This window comes from Schistocerca cancellata, chromosome 1 (assembly GCF_023864275.1).
Source record: "Schistocerca cancellata isolate TAMUIC-IGC-003103 chromosome 1, iqSchCanc2.1, whole genome shotgun sequence".
Classification (NCBI taxonomy): Eukaryota; Metazoa; Arthropoda; class Insecta; order Orthoptera; family Acrididae; genus Schistocerca; species Schistocerca cancellata.
The window spans coordinates 672,644,846-672,670,307 of record NC_064626.1 but is presented as its reverse complement, the minus strand read 5'-3'; the positions used below and the strand labels follow the sequence as shown (position 1 = coordinate 672,670,307).

Here is a 25,462-nt window from a genome sequence, read left to right as displayed (position 1 = left end):
ACGAGTTTTATGTGCTACATTTTAGATCGTCGTATCTTGACAATGATAAAAATTATTGGATTAAAACAAAATTTTTTGACTTTATGCAATCATCTGCCTTCGTGCAAAGTGTGAAACGATTCACACAAGTTTAAAGTATAGAAGTGGCGCGCTTTAAAAACTACCCAGAAAAAAACGTGTTTTTTGTTTGTCAAAGCCAAAAGAAACAAGATTATTGTTTCAAACGGTTAAAACTTAGCCATCGATACATTGTTGGAACAAAGTTGAACCGACAGTCTCACTCCAGTCCGGAGTTCAAATGGTACGATTAGCCGAGCATTAATTTCAGTCAAATTAAAATCTTTTGCAAAAGGAATTACTCGATTCGCACAATTTGCCTGGGTGCCAGCACCGGTTCGTCGTTCAAACCTTGTTTAATACAACGTAACATAGGTACAGTAAGACGGATACACGAATGGCCACACACACACACACACACACACACACACACACACAAAATCATTTAATGCTGAAAAAATTATAAAGTTCGAAGTAGGTGAATATTTTAACTCTTGAATCAACAGTTAACTGCCAGTTCACACGTTTCAGCTTTTAAAGTAGCTTTTGAGTATGAACTTCACTTTTAAGTGATCGCAGTTACTGCCTTGAATTACGGTACTAATAATGACACTGAATGTCCACTGGATGTTCAAAGATAAAATTCTGAGCCGATATAAAAATGCAATACCGGTCTTGGCAAGTCGAAAATTAATTTAGAAGACACATTTTAATTTCAAACCGATTTTTAGTAATCTTCTTACGGCACACTCCATACATTTGACATCATACTTTCATATTCATTTAACTTCAAAGATGAAATTTCTGTTATGCTCCGAAGATGAGTGCGACAATTAACAAGAAATACTCCTGTGTAGAACAGGTCTACCTTCGTGTACGATTAAAGCCAGATCGCTCCTTCTAAGTTTTATTACACTTGTTGTCAGCAATTACATAAAAACTAAGAATGATGAAGTCAGCGACAATACTGGAGCGAGCGGCTTCAGCGCAAGTAAGCCGTCTCTGGCGCTTGTGGTTACGCCTTTCGCATTCAACTGTTCAGGCGCGCGTTGGACAAGAGCACGAAATACACTACTCAGCGCCGACAGATCGCACCTCAGTGTAGCACTATATATACTTGTTATGAGTTAGCACATAAAATAAAATTACATTGTACACGAGCTCATTTCCTCCCCATCCCCCTCCCCATGCGATTCTGCACGTGGCCTTTTCAAGCATTTGTTACAGCGTTTGCGCGCTTTAACGATGTCAATTTCAATCTGAAGACGACTTTAAGTATGCGTGCCCTAAAATGTACAAAGTGGGTCAAATGTTACTCTGCTGTGTTTGTAAATCATTTTAATTTATGACTGATAGAAAGTATGTACGCCAGCAGCTAATAACACGTTTATAAAAAAAATAGCATTACCGTTGAATAAATATAATTTGTTGGTAACATTTCGTACCGTATAGATACAAAGCTGAAGTTCGCCCTAGTAACAGACTGACAGACTCAACATCATCTGCAGAAACTGCACTGTCCCGCTCGCAGCTGGGGAGACAGCAAGTACTGTCGAACTGCACTGACGAGACAACTATATGAATTGCCTCTAACTGGTTTCACTCATACTGACTGGGTGAGTTGGGCACGACTAGCAGTCAAACATGTCAACAAGAGGACCCAACTATAATCGTTTGCGAGAAAAACAGAGTTTGAAAATTTTAGACGTGCATATATACTTTGTGTGGTAGCTTGAATTCAAGGCGTCAGCAGCCGAGCGGATAAACGCTTAGTTTCGTAAGTGCGAAATCTCTGGTTCGAATCTTGCTGCTAGTATTTTTTTTTCATTCTCGAGTAATGTTAACTACAGATTTATTACGACATTGTACGAGGTGCAATCAAGTTCTAAGGCCTCCGATTTTTTTTTTCTAATTAACTACTCACCCGAAATTGATGAAACTGGCGTTACTTCTCGACGTAATCGCCCTGCAGACGTACACATTTTTCACAACGCTGACGCCATGATTCCATGGCAGCGGCGAAGGCTTCTTTAGGAGTCTGTTTTGACCACTGGAAAATCGCTGAGGCAATAGCAGCACGGTTGGTGAATGTGCGGCCACGGAGAGTGTCTTTCATTGTTGGAAAAAGCCAAAAGTCACTAGGAGCCAGGTCAGGTGAGTAGGGAGCATGAGGAATCACTTCAAAGTTGTTATCACGAAGCAACTGTTGCGTAACGTTAGCTCGATGTGCGGGTGCGTTGTCTTAGTGAAACAGCACACGCGCAGCCTTTCCCGGACGTTTTTGTTGCAGTGCAGGAAGGAATTTGTTTTTCAAAACATTTTCGTAGGATGCACCTGTTACCGTAGTGCCCTTTGGAATGCACTGTCCCCCTCACTGTCCCAGAACATGGACACCATCAATTTTTCAGCACTGGCGGTTATCCGAAATTTTTTTGGTGGCGGTGAATTTGTGTGCTTCCATTGAGCTGACTGGCGCTTTGTTTCTGGATTGAAAAATGGCATCCACGTCTCATCCATTGCCACAATCGACGAAAAGAAAGTCTCATTCATCCTGTCGTTGCGTGTCAACATTGCTTGGCAACATGCCACACGAGCAGCCATGTGGTCGTCCGTCAGCATTCGTGGCACCCACCTGGATGACACTTTTCGCATTTTCAGGTCGCCATGCAGGATTGTGTGTACAGAACCCACAGAAATGCCAACTCTGGAGACGATCTGTTCAACAGTCATTCGGCGATCCCCCAAAACAATTCTCGATCATGTCGTCAGACTGGCTTGTGCGAGCCCGAGGTTGTTTAGGTTTGTTGTCACACGTTTCTAGCATTTGTAGACTTAGAGAAAGCTTTTGACAATGTTAACTGGAATACTCTCTTTCAAATTCTGAAGGTGGCAGGGGTAAAATACAGGGAGCGAAAGGCTATTTACAATTTGTACAGAAACCAGATGGCAGTTATAAGAGTCGAGGGGCATGAAAGGGAAGCAGTGGTTGGGAAGGGAGTGAGACAGGGTTATAGCCTATCCCCGATGTTATTCAATCTGTATATGGAGCAAGCAGTAAAGGAAACAAAAGAAATATTCGGAGTAGGTATTAAAATTCATGGAGAAGAAATAAAAACTTTGAGGTTTGCCGATGACATTGTAATTCTGTCAGAGACAGCTAAGGACTTGGAAGAGCAGTTGAACGGAATGGACAGTGTCTTGAAAGGAGGATATAAGATGAACATCAACAAAAGCAAAACAAGGATAATGGAATGTAGTTGGGTGATGCTGAGGGAATCAGAGCAGAAAATGAGACACTTAAAGTAGTAAAGGAGTTTTGCTATTTGGGGAGCAAAATAACTGATGATGGTCGAAGTAGAGAGGATATAAAATGTAGACTGGCAATGGCAAGGGAAGCGTTTCTGAAGAAGAGAAATTTGTTAACATCGAGTATAGATTTAAGTGTCAGGAAGTCGTTTCTGAAAGTATTTGTATGGAATTTAGCCATGTATGGAAGTGAAACATGGACGATAAATAGTTTAGACAAGAAGAGAAAAGATGCTTTCGAAATGTGGTGCTACAGAAGAATGTTGAAGATTAGGTCGGTAGATCACGTAACTAATTGAGGAGGTTTTGAATAGGATTGGGGAGAAGAGAAGTTTGTGGCACAACTTGACTAGAAGAAGGGATCGGCTGGTAGGACATGTCCTGAGGCATCAAGGGATCACAAATTTAGCATTGGAGGGCAGCGTGGAGGGTAAAAATCGTAGAGGGAGACCAAGAGATGAATACACTAAGCAGATTCAGAAGGATGTAGGTTGCAGTAGGTACTGGGAGATGAAGAAGCTTGCAGAGGATAGAGTAGCATGGAGAGCTGCATCAAACCAGTCTCAGGACTGAAGACCACAACAACAACAACAAGAACGAGAAATATTTTAAGTTTCTGATTTTTATGTCCAGTATGTTGACAGTTACTTTTCTGGAAAAATTGTTGCACTGGAACGATTATGCATATATTGAAGCTTTTTATTGATTGGAGACTCCATAGAGTGTTGTGTGCACAATGACCATATGATAATTAAAATTAGAAGGGAGATCCGCATTGGCCGTAATCTTGATGATTTACTAATAGAAAAATCGATTTTCGATCACATAATGATCATCTTCAGTGCTGGAAGTTAAACATTTCACATAGCGATCAGTGAATGAGAAACAAAAGACCACAAATACACCTGAGTATAAACCAACTGCTGGTAAGAACATACCTTTAGCGTACAAATTAAAGCTCGTAGGCACTGGTGTCTAGTTATTAGCAGTCACAGAAGTTATGAAACGGTCACACGTCACAGAGGGCGTTCCAAGCCCCTTTCACACCGAGATCTGCTGTATAGGTGGATGTAAACAGCGGCTTCAGTTATTGTGATCGTTTCATAGCTTCTGTGACTGCTAGTAAGGTAGATACCAGTGCCTTCGAGCTTTAATTTGTACGCTAAAGGTATGTTCTTACCAGCAGTTGGTTTATACTCAGGTGTATTCGTGGTCTTTTGTTTCTTATTCACTGATGGCTATTGAAGTGTTTAACTTCCAGCACTGAAGATGATCATTATGTGATCGAAAATCGATTTTGCTGTTAGTAAATCATCAAAATTACGGCCAATGCTGACCTTCCTTCTAATTTCATTGAAGTTTTTTGATACTGTTTCTCGCAGGAACTGAGATGTGTATAATGCGCAGAGGTTTTATTTGACAGTATCCGAAAACTGTGGCACGCCACCTGAAGAGCGCTGGTCGGCAGGTTCTGCGTGACGGAGATGTGGCCCAACGGCAGCGTGGCGGGCGCGGTGGTGTGCTTCCCCGACGAGGAGGACGTCGGGCGGACGCCGGGCGCCGTGGTGTCGGCGTATGGCGTGCTGCTGCAGGTGTCGGTCGCCTTCCTGCTGGCCACGCTCGCCATCTACCTGTGGCTGCCGCCGCTGCGCGACCGCGACGGGCTCTGCCTCAGCGGCTACATGGGCTCGCTCGCTCTGGGCAGCTTCGGGCTCGGCCTGCTGCAGCTCACCAGCCACGTCATCGGCAACGTCCAGTGCGTCTTCATGGGTGAGCTTCTCTCCTACCAGTTCCTGTCCATCGAAGTAGAGGCTAAGGTCAGATGTAACGCACGCTGTCGCACGATCGAATTCCCAAATCGTCAGATGACGAGCGGTCGTGCGCGGTCTCTTTCGGTTCCATACGTCTTGTACGCGGATGTCTAATCAACTCTCACCTGTCGTATAGTTAAAATAAAAGAAGAATCACATTTCTGTCTGTGCACACAAGACGTAAAATTGATTAAGATAAAGTACAGGGCACATGTGATAGATCTATTACGTAAACACAGAACTTTGTGAAAGTAAAGAGTTTAAAATAATACACGTCTTTAGTTTCACGTTGTTACTGTAGCTCGTTGTCCTGAAATAAAACGCAGTATAATCTTGCCTAGATCTTCTTGATCTCCGTATTCGGTCGTAATTCATTCATCCGTCAAAATTATCAATAATGCAGCTCTGTCGCATTCTCAAAATAATGTAATCAAGTATAAATTAAATTCCTTCAAAATGAAACACCAGTCGAAATCAGCCTAGAGGATATATTCTCTTCACTCTCGAACAAGAAATTTTTTTTTTGTTTCTTCATATAAAGATACGTATTTCTTATGTGTATAATGCAGACAAAGTACATTTCGACTCGTCTCTTCCACTCTCCCCAGAAAGAGAAACATAAACCAAAGATACAAAAGCCTCACATCGATGAATCATAGAGTATCATAAATATCGATACTTTTTCACAAAATGGTTCAAATGCTCTGAGCACTATGGGACTTAACAGCTGAGGTCATCAGTCCCCGAGAACTTAGAACTACTTAAACCTAACTAACCTAAGGACATCACACACATCCATGCCCGAGACGGGATTCGAATCTGCGACCGTAGTGGTCGCGCGGTTCCAGACTGAAGCGCCTAGAACCGCTCGGCCACTACGGCCGGCATATTTTTTCACAGATGACATTTATGCAGAATAGTTTACATCTAATAATAATTACATTTTTGTTTAATTTAAATAGTCAGTATTAGAAACAAGAAATTATAATATTTTTAGCAGATTTATATGTTGATAAGATCAAAATTCTCTGCTGATAAGTGGTATGTGGAAACATAGACACACATGATAATCAATGTTCTCAGTAGAAACTTGAAAATACAGCGACATAGGCTTTCAGAAATAAAGGAAGATAAATAGACGTGTCATAAGAAACGCAGGTTCCCAAACGTCGAATTAAATCAATAAACTCACATTGAGAAAATATGCTTTAGCAATGTTACAAAATATTATAAGAGGAGGTGTATCGTGTTGTGCGGGTACATCAGTTACAGCCGTATCCACGTTCGCTATACTCCAGAAATATGCAGGTGTAGGCTCGTTGTAAGTGACTGAGCTGCACCATTCACATAAAATTAGGAAATTGACTGTGTCTAGGATTATTTGTTAAGTTATCTGGGTGAAACTAGAAGACATTCTGATACTAACACCAGGTGAGGAAAACTGGATTGAAATACTTCAATTATTTGAAACAGTACGCAGTGTTTCCTCATTGCATTGGAGCTCTAGATGGTAAACACGTCACAATACAAAATCAAGAACATTAAACTTCCTTATACTTCACTTAAAAACATTTTCTTCTCTGATGCTGTCGGCGCTATGTGACTCTCTCGCTTTATCTGGTTAAACATTCGCGCTTACGGAAAAGCTATCCGCTCGTCAGAGATTCCGGTCTATTGGAATAACTAGCGGGAAAACCTTTGGATGTACCGAAACAAGGACCTTTAGCAGAGATGGCACTTCCCTGCGTGAACGTAGATGATGAAGCATTTGAGCTGATGGAAAATTTAATGCGATCCTACAGCCGACTTATGGAAAAAGATATTTAATTATCGGCTAACTTTAGAACGTTGGTATATTGAGTGCGTGTAATAAATGGAGAATACTGCATCTCGCATTAGATATTAGTGTGAATTGTGCCTAACACATTGCAAAAGCTATTACAGTACTTAACAACCATGTTCGAATGAGAAATGGATTCAAACATGATACATATCCCATGTATGACTGGACGACCCGTCATCAGCGGATAACTTCCTGGCCAACAGTACCAACTACCTATTGGTCGAAACGAGTAGACCATATAAGTGATTACTGAAATCTGGACAAATAAAACTTCTCTAACAAGAAGATTATATCTTTCATAATAAGAGATGGCTCCCCTGTTGGCATTGTCAGAAAACCATAATACAGGGTGCTTCGAAAAGATTCGAAAGGTGTTCCTGATTTCAAAACTCCATATTTATTGATAAAAACATACTACAAACATGGGATGGATTGCAAAATATTCAAAAAAATCTCGAAGTTTTAGCTATGCTGTTACAAATGCTCTGTGACCACCAGCAGCAGCACGGATAAATCTGGACGATAGCTAAATTCGATTCATAAACTTTACGGAATGAATCTGCTTTTATGCAAGTTATAGAAGTAGTGAAGAACAGAGTAACAACGGCCGTGACATCTGTACAAGCAGATACATTGTGTAAAGTTTATAACGAATACAGCTATCGTCTAGATGGTGGTTATTATTCTGTTCATTTCTTTTGCGGCGCGAGATAAATGGGAGATGAACACAATTTCCTTCAGATATCACCATAAGAAAAAATCGCATGAGGTCATTTCTGGCGACCTTGGAGGCCAAGAATGCTGGGCAGTGTCTTGGGCTCCCGTGCCTCCTGTCCAGCGTTGAGGAAGAGTGTAATTGCGAAACTGAATTGCGTTGTTGTGCCAGTCTGGTGGAGCTCCACCCTGTTGGAAAACGGAGTCGTCGGAGTCCTCCTGAATTTGTGGAAAAAGCGAGTTTTGCAGCATTTGAAGATAGCTCAGCGGTGGATAGGGTGCACGGTCCCCCGAGACATTGCCCTGCATTCTTGGCCTCCAACATCGCCAGACATAGCCCCAAGCGATTTCTTCCAGTGAGGATATGTGAACGAAAGTGTGTTCCTCTCTCATTTACCTCGTGACATAGAAGTAGTGAAGAACATAATAACAACCGCCGTAACATCTGTACAAGCAGATACATTGTGTAAAGTTTATAACGAATACAGCTATCGTCTAGGTGTTGTTCGCGCTGGGCTACTGGTAACATAGAGCATGTGTAATAACATAAATTTTGTGAGTATTTGTAATTCATTCCTTGTTTGTAGTATGTTTTTATCAATAAATATTTACTTCTAAAATCAGGTCATTCTTTTTGAAACAGCCTGTATTTTGTTAATTCAGGTAGACTTGAACATGCAGAAGATATGAAGGAAAGTGTACTTGCTAACAATAAAGTTTTTCTGTTCTTCATTTTTCATTTTTTTCTTAATCGTTTCCCTCAAAGAGGATCTAAACCAATTATTCCCAGTCGCGCGCTCTCAAAATTTTATTTTTATACAATTATAACGGAATATTCCAAAATGCTGTGTTTTTCTACTTCAACAATTAATAGCTCGATTTTAGTATTCACTCATTTTTCGCAATGCGCAACAAATAAAAATAACAAATACTTAGAAAATACGTCTGGTACGACGGAAACGTGGGATCAACTCAGTACATGAGCGCTGCCTATCTTTCTAACCGCTCGTCACGTGCGTTTTTTATGCAATGCAGACGGAATATTCCAAAATTCTGTGTTTTTCTATTTCAACAATGAATAGCTCGATGTCAGTATTCACTCAATTTTCGCAACGTGCAACAAAGAAAACTAAGAGAAATACTTACAAAATACGGCTGGTGCGGCGGAAACGCGCAGTCAGCTCAACAGCACATGTACGCTACCTATCGTTCCTGAATGTTGGATGTCTAAACGTGCGACTGGAAAACGCGAGTGAAATTTCCGTCGTGTGAACACAGCCCTACTCGGTTTCCGGAACGAGCGCTATGCAGTTCCACACTGCATCCTAACGAACAGAATTTGAGTGAGCGGATCACACACGAATTTTGTCATTGAATCGAAGAGTTCCTAGCCAACAGAACAGAGCACATCGTTCTTAAATGAGAAGAATCTTCGGATATATAGGTAGTTCTTGTGTCACACGAAGTTTCACGGTTTTTCAACAACAATATAGAAGTATTTCTACCGGAATGAGGCTCATTATCAACATCACTGTACCGAAAACCGATGATGTCCCTCTAGTCGTGAGCCTAACTGTGCCTTCCTGGATGGTGTATTCACTTAGACGCACCCGTCATTCATTATGCGCAGTACTTACAGGCCACAGTTTGTCTTGCGCTAGGGCAGTTGAAGCTATAAAGCACTGTCTTTAAGGTCCACAATCCTATGCATCTAGCTATGTATTCCTATCTGTGTGCAATGAAATGCACTTCGGTGTACGAGCTTAAAACTGTCTCACGCAGGAATTGAGAGACACCGGCTTGGTTTTTGTAGTTAGAATGATATTTTTGAGAACATTACAATTTCTGGTAAGAGATCAAAAAGGGAGTGGGCGAGCTGAACGTTTTAAAAACCGGTGAGAAACTGCAAAGAACTTCTTCAGTCGTTAAATACGAAATATTATTAACATTAGGTACTTTATCAGTAGTTATTGATACGACATACTACGAATATGGTGTGCCATTTTACCATGTTGAAGCCAATAATTCCCCTTTCACTAGTTCATAAGGCTGGACTCACTGCGTCAATTGTTAGATCCTTAATTCACCTCGTTTTCTTCCCTTCTCATGTTTCTGTTTGTTCTCGGGTACTTTTTGAATAGTTAGGTTCCATGTGTTCAGTACATCAGTTTCTGAATGAAAGAGTTCCTAAATAAATGAATATGTTATTGGGTAATCTGCAGTTAATAGGGTTTTGATACAGTATGGCTGTCTGCAGATGGTAAACGCAAATGGTTTCATTAGTAACCCTGCCAATGATTCAAGTAGTTTCGTAGCAGCTCACACCCGGTTCCCTCGAGCGGAGTCGACCTGGGATTTTCTTCCCGTATACTTCTACACACTTTGCACAAACTATTAACCAGCTCCTGGAGGGAATGGTCCCATTTGGCCACAGTTTTTTAAATGTACATACTATCTGCGGGTATTTAAATGATTAGAGCTGTAGTGATCTTCGATGGATGTCTGGCTACAATACAGGAGGATCGCTATTTTGCGCGGCAAGCACATCGTAATGCCTTCGCATCTGCGCTTGTTAACCGGCCACAAGCAGTGGAGCAGTGGACACACTACATCGGGTGTCGTCCCGCGCCTTGGGTCAGAGACTGGGAAAGTCCAGGCTACTGAATCACTGTATCACACATACGGAGCAGTTGACACTACAACAGCCGGCCGTGGTGGCCGAGCGGTTCTAGGCGCTTCAGTCCGGTGCCACGCGACTGCTACGGTCGCAGGTTCGAATCCTGCCTCGGGCATGGATGTGTGTGATGTCCTTAGGTTAGTTAGGTTTAACTAGTTCTAAGTTCTAGCGGGCTGATGACCTCAGCTGTTAAGTCCCATAGTGCTCAGAGCTATTTGAGCTATTTGAACCATTTGACACCACAACATAGGCGGGTGCGGGTTCCCGGGTTCGATTCCCGGCGGGGTCAGGGATTTTATCTGCCTCGTGATGGCTGGGTGTTGTGTGCTGTCCTTAGGTTAGTTAGGTTTAAGTAGTTCTAAGTTCTAGGGGACTTATGACCACAGCAGTTGAGTCCCATAGTGCTCAGAGCCATTTGAACCATAGGCGGGTGTGTTTGAAATGGTGCCGTGCCCAGGGAGTCTGGACGGCTAGAGAGTGGAGTCGCATCGTTTTTTACGTTAAATCTTGGTTGCACACTACCTCGGATGACCAACTTCGGTGAGCGTAATGGTGCCGAGGGGAAAGGACACATTCTGCTAACGTTTTAATGAGATATAAAGCTGCTACATCTAACGCCATGGTGTGAGGAGCCACATGGCATGAATTCAGGAACCCTAGGGTAGTGATCGAGGGAACTGTAAAGGCACAGAAGTAACTCACAGACAACCGGCATTCTCAAGCGCTACCGCTCATCAGACACTATCCTAGTGCCATCTTTCAACGCTAGTCCGCGCACGGCACATGTCTCTTTGAACTACCTGCATTATGAGGGACTCCATCTGTACTAATGGAATACTTCTGGTACAAGCTGCACATCTCCGTCCCAGAGCCAGTATCCTCAGCTAGGCAGCAACGAGTTGTGACAGTGCTGTGTAGGAATGTTCCAGCTGTGGTGCCTCTGGCGCCTCTCCCAGCTTGGCGCCCCAACCGGCTGCTAGTGTCGATTGGGCCTTAAACTGGCGTCCGCGGAGTGTCTTGTGGAAGTTACGGGTTGCCTGTGGAGTGCTAAGCGAACCAATGCGTGTGATCCAACAGTAGATTTGTTGGTCACAGCAGCTGGTTCTGACGGATGCGGTTTTCCTCGAACCAAGGTACTCGCAATACACTCTTGACTCGGTGTAACGTGAAAAGACAGCGCCTACGTTCCTCCAGAAATGGCGGGTCCTGGCGATCGCATGCACTGATACTGTACCTCTTGCCCACCCTACGGTTGCTGTCGGCCGGAGTGGCCGTGTGGTTCTCGGCGTTACAGTCTGGAACCGCGTGACCGCTACGGTCGCAGGTTCGAATCCTGCCTCGGGCATGGATGTGTGTGATGTCCTTAGGCTAGTTAGGTTTAAGTAGTTCTAAGTTCTGGGGGACTGATGACCACAGCAGTTAAGTCCCATAGTGCTCAGAGCCATTTGAACCATCTGAACGGTTGCTGTCGGAGGCCAGTAAGGGGTCTTACCAGAACACGGTTTTATAGACCGTTATCGGTTTGTAAGGTACACGACCTAATTTTTTGGCTTGACTCGTTATTATCAGAGAGGTCGATCGTCTACTGTCGCTCTTATAGGCCATACATTTACTACAAAATTGATCATTTAACTCTTTTTAGTAAAAATACATGTTGGCGAATATATATATATAAAGTGCCCAGATAAATCTTGAAGGATTAATGATGTTGTCGAAACTAGATGATTCTAGTTTAAACCCAATAAATGTTTTTAAATAATGTTCACAAATTTGCGAATCGTGGCCTCGCATAAATTACTGTTTTCAAAGAAAAAATAACTAAACAATAATATTAATGTTTGTAGTGCGAGAACAGCATCGAATGCAGAAACACGAACGAGCAAAGTTCATTTAACTGCAGATTAATTCACACAAATCAACAGCAGACAGACATTCAAGTCGGAAAATACTGTTTCCCACTATAGATAGCAACGTAAAATAAATTCGGAATCCTGAATAATCATTGCGAAAACCATACAAAAGTTTGTCTTATATGAATATAAATGCCAATTGCAGGTAATAATTATAGTTCAGTTGCCTCAAATCCCGTAACCAAAGTTACACAAAAATCAATCACCGAAAACACTCTCAAATAATTTAAGTGCACTGACAAGTAAAAATATTTAATTCCTCTCACAAAATTATTCCAAATCCTACAAAATCTTGCACGGACGTGAGACTTACGCGGCTGCTGGCCGCATGGCTCCTCGACTGACTCAGCAACGACCGACCGTCGACCAGCGCACAAAGCCAACAATCAGACCAACGTGCGCCCTGCTGCTCGCCCTTACATATTTTTTGTGGGCTCACAGACTGCTGAATCCTAGGTACACTTAAGTAATGACCAACATTCTAATTTAAAGCTAACTGAATATTCCGGATGGTTTTTAATTAAAGTGCAGCTACTCACAGAGGTCCAGTGTGCGCCATAATAATTGTACACTAGCGAAACTTTGTGGTTATTCTAAGACGTTAATGCGGAACCGATTTACACTTAAAAAAATTTAGTTCCAGTTTTGGCCACTAGGACATGTCTGGCGCTGTGAATGCAAGAAGACCTATAGAAACGTTTCCATATGTAATGGATTAGAAATGGGACGTGGGCAGAAAAGGTCAAAGAAGCGAAAAAGGCATAATGTTCATGTTATTACTAACCGCTGCTTACACAATTTGTTCAGTATGCGCACTGGAGACGACGACGAGATTCTGTACAGTGCCAGATTTGAATCTGGTGGCCAAAACTGGAACTAATTTTTTCCGACATAAATCGGTTTCGCATTAACGCATTAGTATTAGCATATTTGCATATAATCTTTTAATAAATTCGGGTGTAATTCTTTATACACATGCGTTTAAAAAGCAGTTTGGTGTGGTGTTTACTGACGACGTCAGCCTTCATTTTACACTCCATACGATCGTGTTGCTCCAGGGTTCAGTTGTTTTTAATTTAATAATCCATCACGATTAAAACAACTTTGACTTTCTTAATATGTATCCTAAAATTTTGCTTGAAGTGGCAAGGAGATTATCTCATCGCTGCGACTTTTTTGGTGTACTTGGTTTTTCCATATCTTGTTTGTAGTATAGGACAGTCTCAATATATTCGAATCACCGAACACTCGGAAGTATTCTGTTCGCGATGTCTCTAAATCACTTCCTCATAAATGTAACTACATAAAATGTTAGTGCTGGAATGCACAGTGATATCACTACTACTAATATATTAATAGTAGAACTTAATCGAAACCGTCATATAAACTAGAACTGCATAAGTTCTACGCATCCTGCTGAAAATTCCACGGAATAATTTCGTTTAATCAAGTAAAATATAAAACTGACGTGGAGCTCCCATCTGACGGGAACAGTTCGGAAGTTTGCAGTCACTTCTGGCGCTATAGATGAGACAGATGTAACACGTCACGGAAAATTTTGTTTAAGACTTAAATCTTCGGTCAGCTCTTCATAAATAGGGAAATAGAAGGAACAGGGTAGTTGGATCTATCACGTCAGCGCTGTGTGTCACGGAGGGTTATCTTTTGTCCGTTGATGTCAGCAATAATTCTTGTTACAAATTGGCAGTACAAACTGTCAGTTGTAATAACAGTGATAAAGGAGTGAGCAAATACGTAAAAGATAAAGATTCAATAAACAGAGACCGAAAAATAAACTGGTATTATCACAGCAGGCTATATTACGATAACAGTCAGAAACTATTTCGTTTGTCAAATTGTAGTCAAGTGATGAATATCTTCAAATTGCTCTTCAGCCATTTTGATTTATTTTTTCTGTGATTTCATTAATTGCTAAAGGGATATGCCGGGATGTTTCCTGAGGAAAGCAGCTGCCGCTGCCTTCTCCATCTTTCCCGGACGGAATTAAACTCTAAAATACCTCATTTCCTTAATTTAGACATTCCTGCACGAAGCAGAGGCTTACGAAATAGCAGTGGTCCGTATAGGTAAAAAGCAAATACTGTTTTTTTTGTTACTCTGAATTGACACCGCACCATTGTGTTTCTAGCGCATAACAAGTGGACAGAACGCCATCAGAAGACATACGTCATTCTGCTCCACACATTTAAAGAAAAACTGTTGTGAATTGATCTGACCACAATGTGTATATCGACGTTGCGGGTTGGATAGCCTTTGTTTACTGAGGTGTGTTTCTTTTCAGGCTACCTATTTTTTTTAATTAACTATCTAATTTATTACGATTCCTCATGAAAATGTATGACATGAATAACCCTTGTTTTATTTTATTTTTTAGCTTTCTTCACGTACTACTGGCTGTTGGCGGCTTTCTTCTGGCTAAACATCGTCGCCTTTAACGTCTGGCTGGGTGTGACGTAAGTAGAGATTTCAGAAGTCTCAAAACAATTAAGCAAAATTTCTGTTGTCTTTCGACACTGATTCTCTTGCTCGTCTACTCCCTGCCTGCAAGCAGCGGCCAACAAATTGTTTCTTTGGTGCTGTTAATTCGAATTTGCGGCAAAGCGAGGAAGCAAATATCAGTTACTTATCTTCTTGCCACATACTACGGACACTTGAATGTACAAAAGGTGAGAGGTAATTTTATCAGGTCATTCACTTCTAAGAGCTGGAAAAGAAATGAGCGCCTCAAGTTCAAAAAATTAATTATTTCGTGTTGCAGTGGGCAATGGGGAGTGAGATGCTCTGCGTAAATACGTTCTCCACAAAGGGTTTAGGATCGGTAATAGCGCAGCAGCAGCAGCAGAAGGTACATGCAAAGGACATGCTGATCTCATATGCTGAGGATGAAACGAGGCAACTAGAAAGTATCTATTTTGCACTGTGAAGTAGCTAACATACCTTACACAGACCTATCGAAAGAGTCTGACAGTATTTCAGTATTCGTTTAATAAATTATCACTAGTCTGCATGGTATCAGATGACTGAAAACTAATATGTGATACTACCTCAACTTTTTTATGCTGGTTCGAAATCTGTTTACAGTTTTTTCCTATCACGTACAGTTTTGCCGCAATCTGCTTCAAAGTATATTACTGTGCCAGTAGATTATGCGTATTGTTGGAGGGAAATTTTGTCAATACGGCACTGTATACCTTTCGGTTGCTACATCTGTTGATGCTAGTTGTTATTGTGTGACCTTGAAAGTGTTGTTTATCTCACAGGTTTGCATTACCAGTGCTATATTTTGATTATTCTGTATATTTAAGACACTATTAATAGAATAGTTCGCCTATTGTTTGTACTCACTACAGTGTCAAAACGCAAGTGTGTGAATGACCCAAATGTTTTCTGTTGCATTTGTGTAAATTATACAATGCCTAAGCAAAGAATGGTTAAAACAAAGTTTGTGAAAAAAGCTTGCCATGCTTATTTTAAAATGAAACTTGGTCAGCAAGACAAGTGATGAGTGCCAAAGACAGTTTATCGCTATTGTGGTGAGGATTATGGAAAAAAAAACACTCACGCCATTTGCGATTCCATTGGTGTGGAGGTAGCCTAAAAATCTCCTTAATGACTGTTACTTCTGGTTAGTTATTGTTAAGGGGTGCACTTCCAAAAATAAAAAAAAGTTGTGTATCCACAATTTGATTCAGCCATTAGGCCAGTTGCACATGAAGAAGATCTGATTGCTCCTTTTCCTCCAGCTGTTTTAGAGAAAATGGCAGAAGACGATGATGAAAATGAAGTTGATGCAATTACCGAAGACTACAGTGATATCTACCACCCTAAAGACGACTATACTCCACAACTATTCTCTCAGAGCGAGCTTAATGGTCTCGTACGAGATTTGAATTTATAGCAGGAATCAGCGAAATAGCTTGGCTCCCGGTTAAAAAGTAAGAATCTTCTGGAACAAGGTACACATTACTCATGGTACAGACATAAAGAGGAAGAACTGGTTTCTTTATTCTCACAGAAAGATTCCTTAGTTTAGTGCAGTAACGCAAACGAGTTAATGCACTTCTCTGGCACCACTGAACATGCTCCTGCCCAGTGGGGATTTTTTCTAGACTCATCAACGAGGAGCCTGAAGTGTGTTACTGCATAATGGGAACGTGTATGGGTCCATTCCTGAAGCCCATTCAGTTCAACTGAAAGAGGTGTATGTGTAAATGAAGATACTCTTAACAAGAATCCATTAAGAGGTACACATGGCTTATCTGTGGTGACTTCAAAATTATTGGAATAATATTAGGACAAGAAGCTGGATTCACAAAAATGCCTTACTTTATACGCGAATGGGACACTCGGGCACATTGGAGAGTGAGAGTTCGGCCAGAGCGGAGAAGTTTTGTGCCTGGAACTAATAATATCCTGCAAGGGCCGCTCGTAGAAACACACAAAAAAAGAAACTCTTGCTTCCACCACTACACACACAACAGGGCGTGATGAAACAGTTTGTAAAGGCTGTGTCACACAATGGACCCTGCTTCAAGTAACTTTTCAACAAATTTCCCTTCATCACAACGAGACAATTTTTGTTGGTCTCAGATAAAGAAATTGATAAGGACGAAGATTTTGATAAGACGATGAAGAGGGGAGAAAAAGACGCATGATATGCCTTGCGATCAGTTACTGAGAACTTTCTGGGAATAAGAAAGATCCTAATTGCAAGGCATTTGCTGACAAAATGTTGCAAAATTTCGAGAAGATGGGATGTAATATGAGTTTGAATGTCTACTTTCTACACTGTGTCGACCACTTTCCAGAAAAGTTGGGACTTTGTAGTGAAGCGCAGGATAAACGTTTTAACCAAGATATTAAGGATATGGAGAGGAGGTACCACGGGAACTGGAAAGCAACTATTATGGCCGAATATTGTTCGATGTTGAAGAGGGAGGGTCATCATATACAAGGATCTGCGAGGAAGTGAAAGAAGAGAAAGTTTAAAAATTAATGAAACACTGTTTACTTCATGTTTTTAGACAAGGTAGTCAAGAAATAAATTAGGGAGATTCTGTAGAGTATATTTTAAATGTATTTTACTTTTTAAATGTGCTTAGGTTAAAAACTCGCCTTGTTTGAAGTGGTGCTTGAATAGATTTGTGGGCTCAGAAGTAAAAATCGTCAAAATATTAGTCTTATTTGTTGTAAATACCTGACGCGACAGACAAAAACGGAAGTTATTTCTAGAATCAGCATAAAATATTGATTCATTAACACCTATATTCAACAAATCATCTGACAAAAAGTTTTAAAATGCAGACTATTGTTACCTATCTGGCTTCTGAGGCTTCTGTTCCCGTTAGTGACATAAATAATAATGATTATGGTAGAAGTCTCTCTTCTTACCGCACGTAGGTAACTGTCACCTCTGAGGTAAATAATATGGTTCAAATGGCTCTGAGCACTATGGGACTTAAATTCTGAGGTCATCAGTCCCCTAGAACTTAGAACTACTTAAACCTAACTAACCTAAGGACATCACACATATCCATGCCCAAGGCAGGATTCGAACCTACGACCGTAGCGGTCGCGCGGTTCCAGACTGTAGTGCCTAGAACCGCTCGGCCACTCCGGCCGGCGGTAAATAATATTAACTTACACAATTATTTAGTTTTCTTATAATTATATTTCATGCGGAGTTAAGATTTTTGAGACGCTAGACTGTTCGGAAAGATAAACGATCAGATCCCCTGCAGCTATTTTTGTTTCCCGTGGTTTTCCTAAATCACTTAAATGCCGCAGGGAGTACTTTGAGTAGGCCACGATCGATTCCCTACCCTATCTTTCTTCAGTCAAGCTAGTCACATTTCTAACAATCATTTAAATAAAAAACTTTTTAATATAACCCCTTTCTAAAACAAGACCAAAAATTATAAAATAATTTCTCCTAGTCTCATACGGGCTGCTAAGCCCCTACGGATAGTTCTGAAAATTTGTGCTTGTAATGTTTAATAGCTTTGATAATACATACAAAATTTAAAAACAAAAACGTGCGGCAAATAGTGTACATAGTGAAACTTCCTGGCAGATTAAAACTGTGTGCCGGACCGAGACTCGAACTCGGGACCTTTGCCTTTCGCGGGCAAGTGCTCTACCAAATGAGCTACCCAAGCACGACTCACGCCCCGTCCTCACAGCTCTACTTCTGCCAGTACCTCGCCTCCTACCTTCCAAACTTTACAGAAGCTCTCCTGCGAACCTTGCAGAACTAGCACTCCTGAAAGAAAGGCTCGCAGGAGAGCTTCTGTAGAGTTTGGAAGGTAGGAGGCGAGGTACTGGCAGAAGTAGAGCCGTGAGGACGGGGCGTGAGTCGTGCTTGGGTAGCTCAGTTGGTAGAGCACTTGCCCGCGAAAGGCAAAGGTCCCGAGTGCGAGTCTCGGTCCGGCACACAGTTTTAATCTGCCAGGAAGTTTCATATCAGCGCACAGTCCGCTGCAGGGTGAAAATCTCATTCTGGTTACTGTACATAGTGTTCATTTTGACTGAAGACATTGAAATATCTCGACGTTACACATCGGATCAAAAAACAGGTATAATCCCAATTTGTTTGTCTCCGAGGGGGACACCCAGTGATACAATACTCGACCCCCCCCCCACCCACCCGCCCTCTCTCCCCGTGCGTGGTGGCGGGTGTCAGCTTCGAAATCTTCAATGGGAATCGCCGATTTTTATTGCTAATTATCATTCCATGGAAAATTCTTCATATGCCTACTTTTTGTCTTAAGCATTTTCTTTGTTTTGCCACAGATGGCGCTGTAATTGGAGGAATAAAAATGGGTACACAATTGTAATTTACGAGATCCTCCTCAGTAGCCCCTGAACGTCCAATGGCACGTGGGACCCAACCTCCATGCTGCGAGGGTAGAGATGATGATGATGATGTTTGGTTTGTGGGGCGCTCAACTGCGTGGTTATCAGCGCCCGTACAATTATCCAATCTTTGCTCAGTCCAATTTCGCCACGTTCCTGGATGATGATGAAATGATGAGGACAACACAAACACCCAGTCATCTCGAGGCAGGTGAAAATCCATGACCCCGCCGGGAATCGAACCCGGGACCCCGTGCTCGGGAAGCGAGAACGCTACCGCGAGACCACGAGCGGCGGACACTGCGAGGGTAGGACAGGCCAGTATTTCATAATTTCGAATTGGAAACCCCGTTCGCAACATGGCCGTGGCTCGAGGTGAACGCTACTCTATTTTTCCAATTAGAATAATGTTCAAACGTAGTACCACAAACTTCAATACACTTAGTGATCCGCTTTTCAAATGACTACGCGGGACAGAAGCATATTTGCGGTAATATCAGCACAGGCGTTTCCGATGCGGTCGACCATGTCTTCACGGCCTATTGGAACTTGCTGGTACACCATATCTTTTAAATATACCCTCAGAAAGAAATCCAGTGACGTCATATCCAGCGACCTACCGGGCGAATTAATAGGGTCACCTCTGCTGATACAACGACCAGTGTAAGCACGGTTTAATACCTTTCGTACTTCATTTGCGTAATGCGCAGGGCAACAGTCATGCTGAAACCACATACGTTGTCGAATGTCCAGGGCAACATCCTGCAGTACCACCAGTAGTTCCTGCTCCAAAACCGTTTGATATTTGCGTCAATTCAACGTGCCATGGATAAAATTCGGACTAATGAGTTTGTTCCGCATGATGCCATACCATATGTTAACCAAGGACATTGACTTGCCATAACCAGTGGCGATTGTGTATACTTCAGTAATGCATGTTACGTCGGTTAACGCTACCATGGTTTGTGAATGCAGACTCAACGGAAAATAGTACTTCGGCAAAGAAAGTGGGGGTCGTTTGCATTTGTTGACGTGCCCATTCACAAAACACTATCGACTACGTAAATCGGCGCCCTGAAGTTCTTAATGCAGTGACACGTGGTATGGATGATACTTATGACGATGCAGTATTGTAACAATATCCATGGGTAGTGATGCACTGCCGCTGGTAAAGCTATTTAATTAGCTTGTCCTGTAACATGTTTGCTTCGTTTCCTTTTGCCGTTCTGTACGATGCCATCAGACATAAAGGCGTTCGCAATCTTGTAAAATAACGAACGTGAGCGAGCTTTCTCTGGAAAACGCTCGGCCTACAAGGCAATAGCAGCCTCAATATTTTTACTACACTCTCCGTAAATCAGGATCATTTCATTTTTTCTTCCGTGGTTGCAACATTCATCGTCCACTTGCAAGTTCGTTCTCGAGATGATAGGTAGATGTGCAGGCACTGAACACTGCACAAGTATTGTCATGTTTAGAGCCGCTATCTGTTCTACATCTGCACGATAACGTGAGCTATGATCACAGTGCCTGATATGATGGGTCGCTGCACGATAACGTGAGCTCCGATCGCAGTGCCTGATATGATGGGTCGTAGTTCGCCACATGGCCACGGTGGTGCGTCGAGTAGTCCCCTGTTCGGTATGTCCAAGGAATACAAAGTTGCGAATGGGGTTTCCAGTTAGCAGTTATGAAATAGTGGCCCGTCCTACACTCGCAGCTTGGAGTTGGGATCCCACGTGGCATTGGATATTCAAGGGTCATTGAGTAGCATGGCGTAAATTACGTTTTCACCCATTTCTATTCCTCCGATTACAGCGCCATCTCTGGCAAACCGAAGGAAATGCTTCAAAGAAAACGTATGTAGATTTTACCGTACAATCTTAATCTGTGATAAAAAAAAATGGGGGTTTCCATTGAAGATTTAAAAAGTTGCCCCCCCCCCTCCCCCGCGCACAGGGTTGGAGGTCGAGTGTGTTATAGTTGGATGTCCCCCTCTGAGCCAAACAAACTGGAATCATAACTTTTTTTGATTCGGTATGTAGTTTTCGAGACATTGAAAAAGTCTTTTTTAAAGTAAACACTCTGTAGATAATTTATGCATGAGAAGTTAACCTAACTGTCTCGCAGTTTTATTCCCCTGCATACGGTATGAGCTGTTGTGTGATTTTTCAACGACAGCTCAAAAATGGCTCTGAGCACTATGGGACTTAACATCTGAGGTCATCAGTTCCCTAGAACTTAGAACTACTTAAACCTAACTAACCTAAGGACATCACACACATCCGAGCCCGAGGCAGGATTCGGACCTGCGACCGTAGCGGTCACGCGGTTCCAGACTGAAGCGCCTAGAACCTCTCGGCCAAACGGCCGGCCATTGACAGCTACTCTGTACAGTCCTTACTGTTATTTATTGCACGCGTCCCACGTTTTTCGTTTTACATTTCACATGTATTGTCATATCCATTAAAAATTCACAAGCATTTTCAAGACATCTGCATGGGGTTATAAATCTTTTTGGGATTATGAGAAATTATTTTATACTTTTTACTCGGTTTTAAAATGCATTATATTAAAAAGTTGTCTATTTAAATACTTATTTTTTGTTTTCTTACCCTGGGTATGTGAAATATTTCAATAATTTCACACATTTTGATGAAATTACAACACAGACATTTGCTAAATTTCAGATTTCTTTCAGTTTCTGTTAGCTTGAATCAACCAATATATTACTTCTCCCTATGTAAATCGAAATACCGTGAAAGTAAAAATTATAAAGGATAGAGCTCACACGGAGGCTTACCAGCAATCTTTCAGACCGCGAAATATTCGCAACTGGAACAAGAAGAGGGTGGAAATAGCAGCGATACAAAGAGCACCCTGCGTACCACGGCAGACAGAAAGCGACATAATATTGCGCTGTCATCCAGAGCTGAGCTATATTGAAAGTCTCAAGTCTTCCAGCTCATTGAGACGTTAGTTTGAAATAAATTGCAAAATTTGTACCGAACAGACAGAAGAGGTGCATTCCGCCACACACCGGGCAAGAAAGTGAGTTAATTTCAACGATAATGGTAGCAAAGCAAACATAAGGTCAGATTTTAACAACAGAGTATGATAGCAGTGCCCAAAACGTGAAGAAGTGAAAAGAGTACAAATTAGGTAAAAATGTGCAAGAAGAACTAGATAAATTATCACTTATTGTTAATGGTGAAGGTAATAAAAGTTTGAAATTAACTACTTTTATGTCAATTTTGTAATGCCATTTGTAGCACTTTATGCACAGAGTATATCAGAGTTAATTGTAAATACTCTAACATTCTGCGTGGTGTCTGTTTGTTCTAAGTCGTATCTCCCTACCACTTTCGCGCAACGACGCTCTGAGCGTGTTTTTTAGGGAATTGACTAGTTTGAACCTGGGACCTGTTGCTGGTAAGGAGACGCCAGACCACACATGACATGTAGAGTTCAGAAGAGTTCAGTGAGACTAGCGATGGTATAATCAAATACTTAATGATTTCAGCGTCAGCTCCACTGCACTCCCTGTAAAAGAATCTTAATACTAACTAAATTTAGAGGAAGGGGTCCAAGGCTTTCCTATTTTTAGTTAGCTGGTAAAATAACGTGGAAAAAGCAGTTAAGTTTACCATTGGGAATTTTATTCTACTCACAAAACATTGTTTATAAATTTCACTATTGATAAAACGAAATGTTTTAATACAGGATGATAAAAACCAACTGCGTTCAACAAAAATATGAACGAATATTCCCTGAATGGGTTTCCAAGTTCTACAATGGATCGAAGGATGACCTATGCCATATCACATCTATAATCTATGTTTAAGTTAAGTTTCATAAAAAGAGAAAACTATCAAAATGGTCTACAGTGACCCTCAATTATCTTTAATTACTTATCTAACTTGTTGTAAATTACAGTGGCTGATGTGGCTTCTCAATAATTATGTAACAGAAAAATCATTGCATTTCAGATTTTAACTTCACATAGCAAATGTGAACACCATGAGATTTAATTGACGATCGACACTAGTATTACGTAAAAAGGGGATGTAACAGATGAGACTTCTGCAGTTCTGAGTGAAGCCTTATGCGCTCAATAATGCGGCATCGCGTGCGTTCATTACCTTGTCGGTGTTTAGGCAGCGTCAGGGGGCAGAGGGCGGCGCAGCTCCACCTTCGCCGTCTCGGAAGCAACTCTCTCCTAACTTCTCCTTACTACAATTTACCGAAGTTCGTTTAAAAAAGCTATCTGGCTGTGTTTTCAACTGACCAGTCAGGGTCTCAATGTTAACCTTAAGCTCCGCCTACAAAATTTCTGTCTATCCAATGAGAAATGTTATACTTTTCGTGGTGGGGCAATGTTTTTAACGTTTGCAACGTAACAGAGACGCGAAAAAGTCTCACGCTAAAACTTGCAGCTGGTGTGGCCCTTTTAGTGTTATTGTAAGATCCATACTGTTTTGCTGGAGGGCTCTATTTTTTAACATGGGCTGGGGGTGGTTCTGGCGGTCGGCTAGCGACGTGGGTGTCCGTCCCTTATCGTAGGGCCTCCTAACCTACACGATTCTGCTCTCGGCTTCTCTTCTCGTTTCTCCCCTCGGAACTGCGTCTGTTTCGCGGTGGGAAGGTATGACATGCATTTAGGTGTTCTTGTGTTAGTCGATCGTATTACTTTGGTTAATTTAATGTCAGGATTTATTTGGAGCTATGTGACATACTGCCGGATTTGCTATCATGTCAGGGTTTTCATGGAAGGTGTTGGATTTGCCTGACACCTTACAATACGTTTCAGAGAAATACACGGTAAAGCCACAATGATGTGACCACCTGTCAAAAGCCTGAATAACCACCTTTTGCAGCGCAGACCGCTGCGAAATTGCGGGGAGTGAGTCTGAGGTTCTGGAAGCTACCGACAGGCATGTGGAGCCTCCTCCAGTACGGTGGCCAGCTGCGCTAGGTCTCTCGGGTGAGGATCCATGGGGCGAACAGCCCCATCGATGCGGTCGCACAGATTCTCGATTGGGTAGAAATCCGGGGAGTTTGGTGGCTAGGGGAATACGGTAAAGTCGTCTGGGAGTCTTCGAATCACGCGCATACACTGCGAGCTGTGTGACACGTTGCACTGTCCTTTAGATGACTCCGTGTCGAGGAAAAACAAACCGTATGTAGGGGTGGACATGGTCCCCACGGGTAAATGCATATTTGTGTTGATAGATTGTGGCTTCCATAATGACGAGCTCACTCAGACTGTTACGCTCCCTCCTCCGGCCTGGAACCTTCGACGATTGTTTCAGGATGTCTGCTTGCAGACGTTCCACGCAGTAAGCGCCAGTGGCCTTGTGTCCAATTCACTTGTAAAGGCCAAATGTCGCCACTCGGTGGACGTCGAGTTGCGGACTGGCGTGCAGATTCCAGCCTTCGTCGCCGTTGAACAATACGTCAGCATAGGTGCGTGAACCAGGCGCCTGCTTCGGAGGCCCAAACGCAGTTCGCTCAACTGTAGTTGAGGAGGCACTGTTCGTACCCCCTTGGTTCATTTGAGCAGGCAGTTGCTCAGCAATCGCACGTTTATTCATACGTACACTTCATCGCAGCCGTCGTTCACCCGTGTCTGTTGTACCACAGTTACCTCGGCGCTAGTTTTGGACAGCGCCATTTTGGCATGCACGGTACACATTAATCACAGTAGCACGCGAACAGTTTACAAACTTAGCCGTTTTGTAAATGCTTGCACCCTTGATGAGAAAGCCCTTTTGGATGTCAGATAAATCGCTCCGTTTCCTCATTACGATAGCGACTAAACTGTTTTCCCGACCACCTAACCCACTTTATGTACCCACCACTGCTAGTGCTGCCACCCGCCGTCTGTGAGTGGTTATTGCACGTCGACGTCGAACACGACAGTGGCTGGATTGATGTGACTGGATGGTGAAGATTTTGACTGTCACTTCCCTCTGTGTTTTTGTACCTACACTCTTTTTCCATTCCCGCAGCTTCTTGTTGAAATTAGATATATGGAGCTAATGAAATAACGATTTATGAATGAATGAATGGAAAATAATGTCGAGAACTGAGGAAATTAACTTGGTTTTGAAGGCGTTGTAGCTATTATTTAGAGGAAATGAATGTTATTGTCTCTTCCAGTTTTCTAGACGCACGGTAAAGGCTACATACGTTTCTGAACGAGCCCCAGTCTAATTATGTCACTGCGATCCTTGTTCGATATCTGTGTAAGGAGGGGAGATAAGTT

The 25,462-nt window shown here is 42.1% G+C and overlaps 1 protein-coding gene across 1 annotated transcript in view; it reads left to right on the top strand.

Moving 5' to 3' along the window:
* Positions 1-25,462, top strand: part of LOC126184003 (probable G-protein coupled receptor Mth-like 10) — a 248,635-nt gene that overhangs the window by 171,079 nt on the left and 52,094 nt on the right. Inside the window, exons 3-4 of the mRNA XM_049926359.1 lie at positions 4,832-5,133; positions 14,714-14,792. Of these exons, the coding sequence (XP_049782316.1) occupies positions 4,832-5,133; positions 14,714-14,792 (381 nt within the window). The remainder of the gene's footprint in view (positions 1-4,831; positions 5,134-14,713; positions 14,793-25,462) is intronic.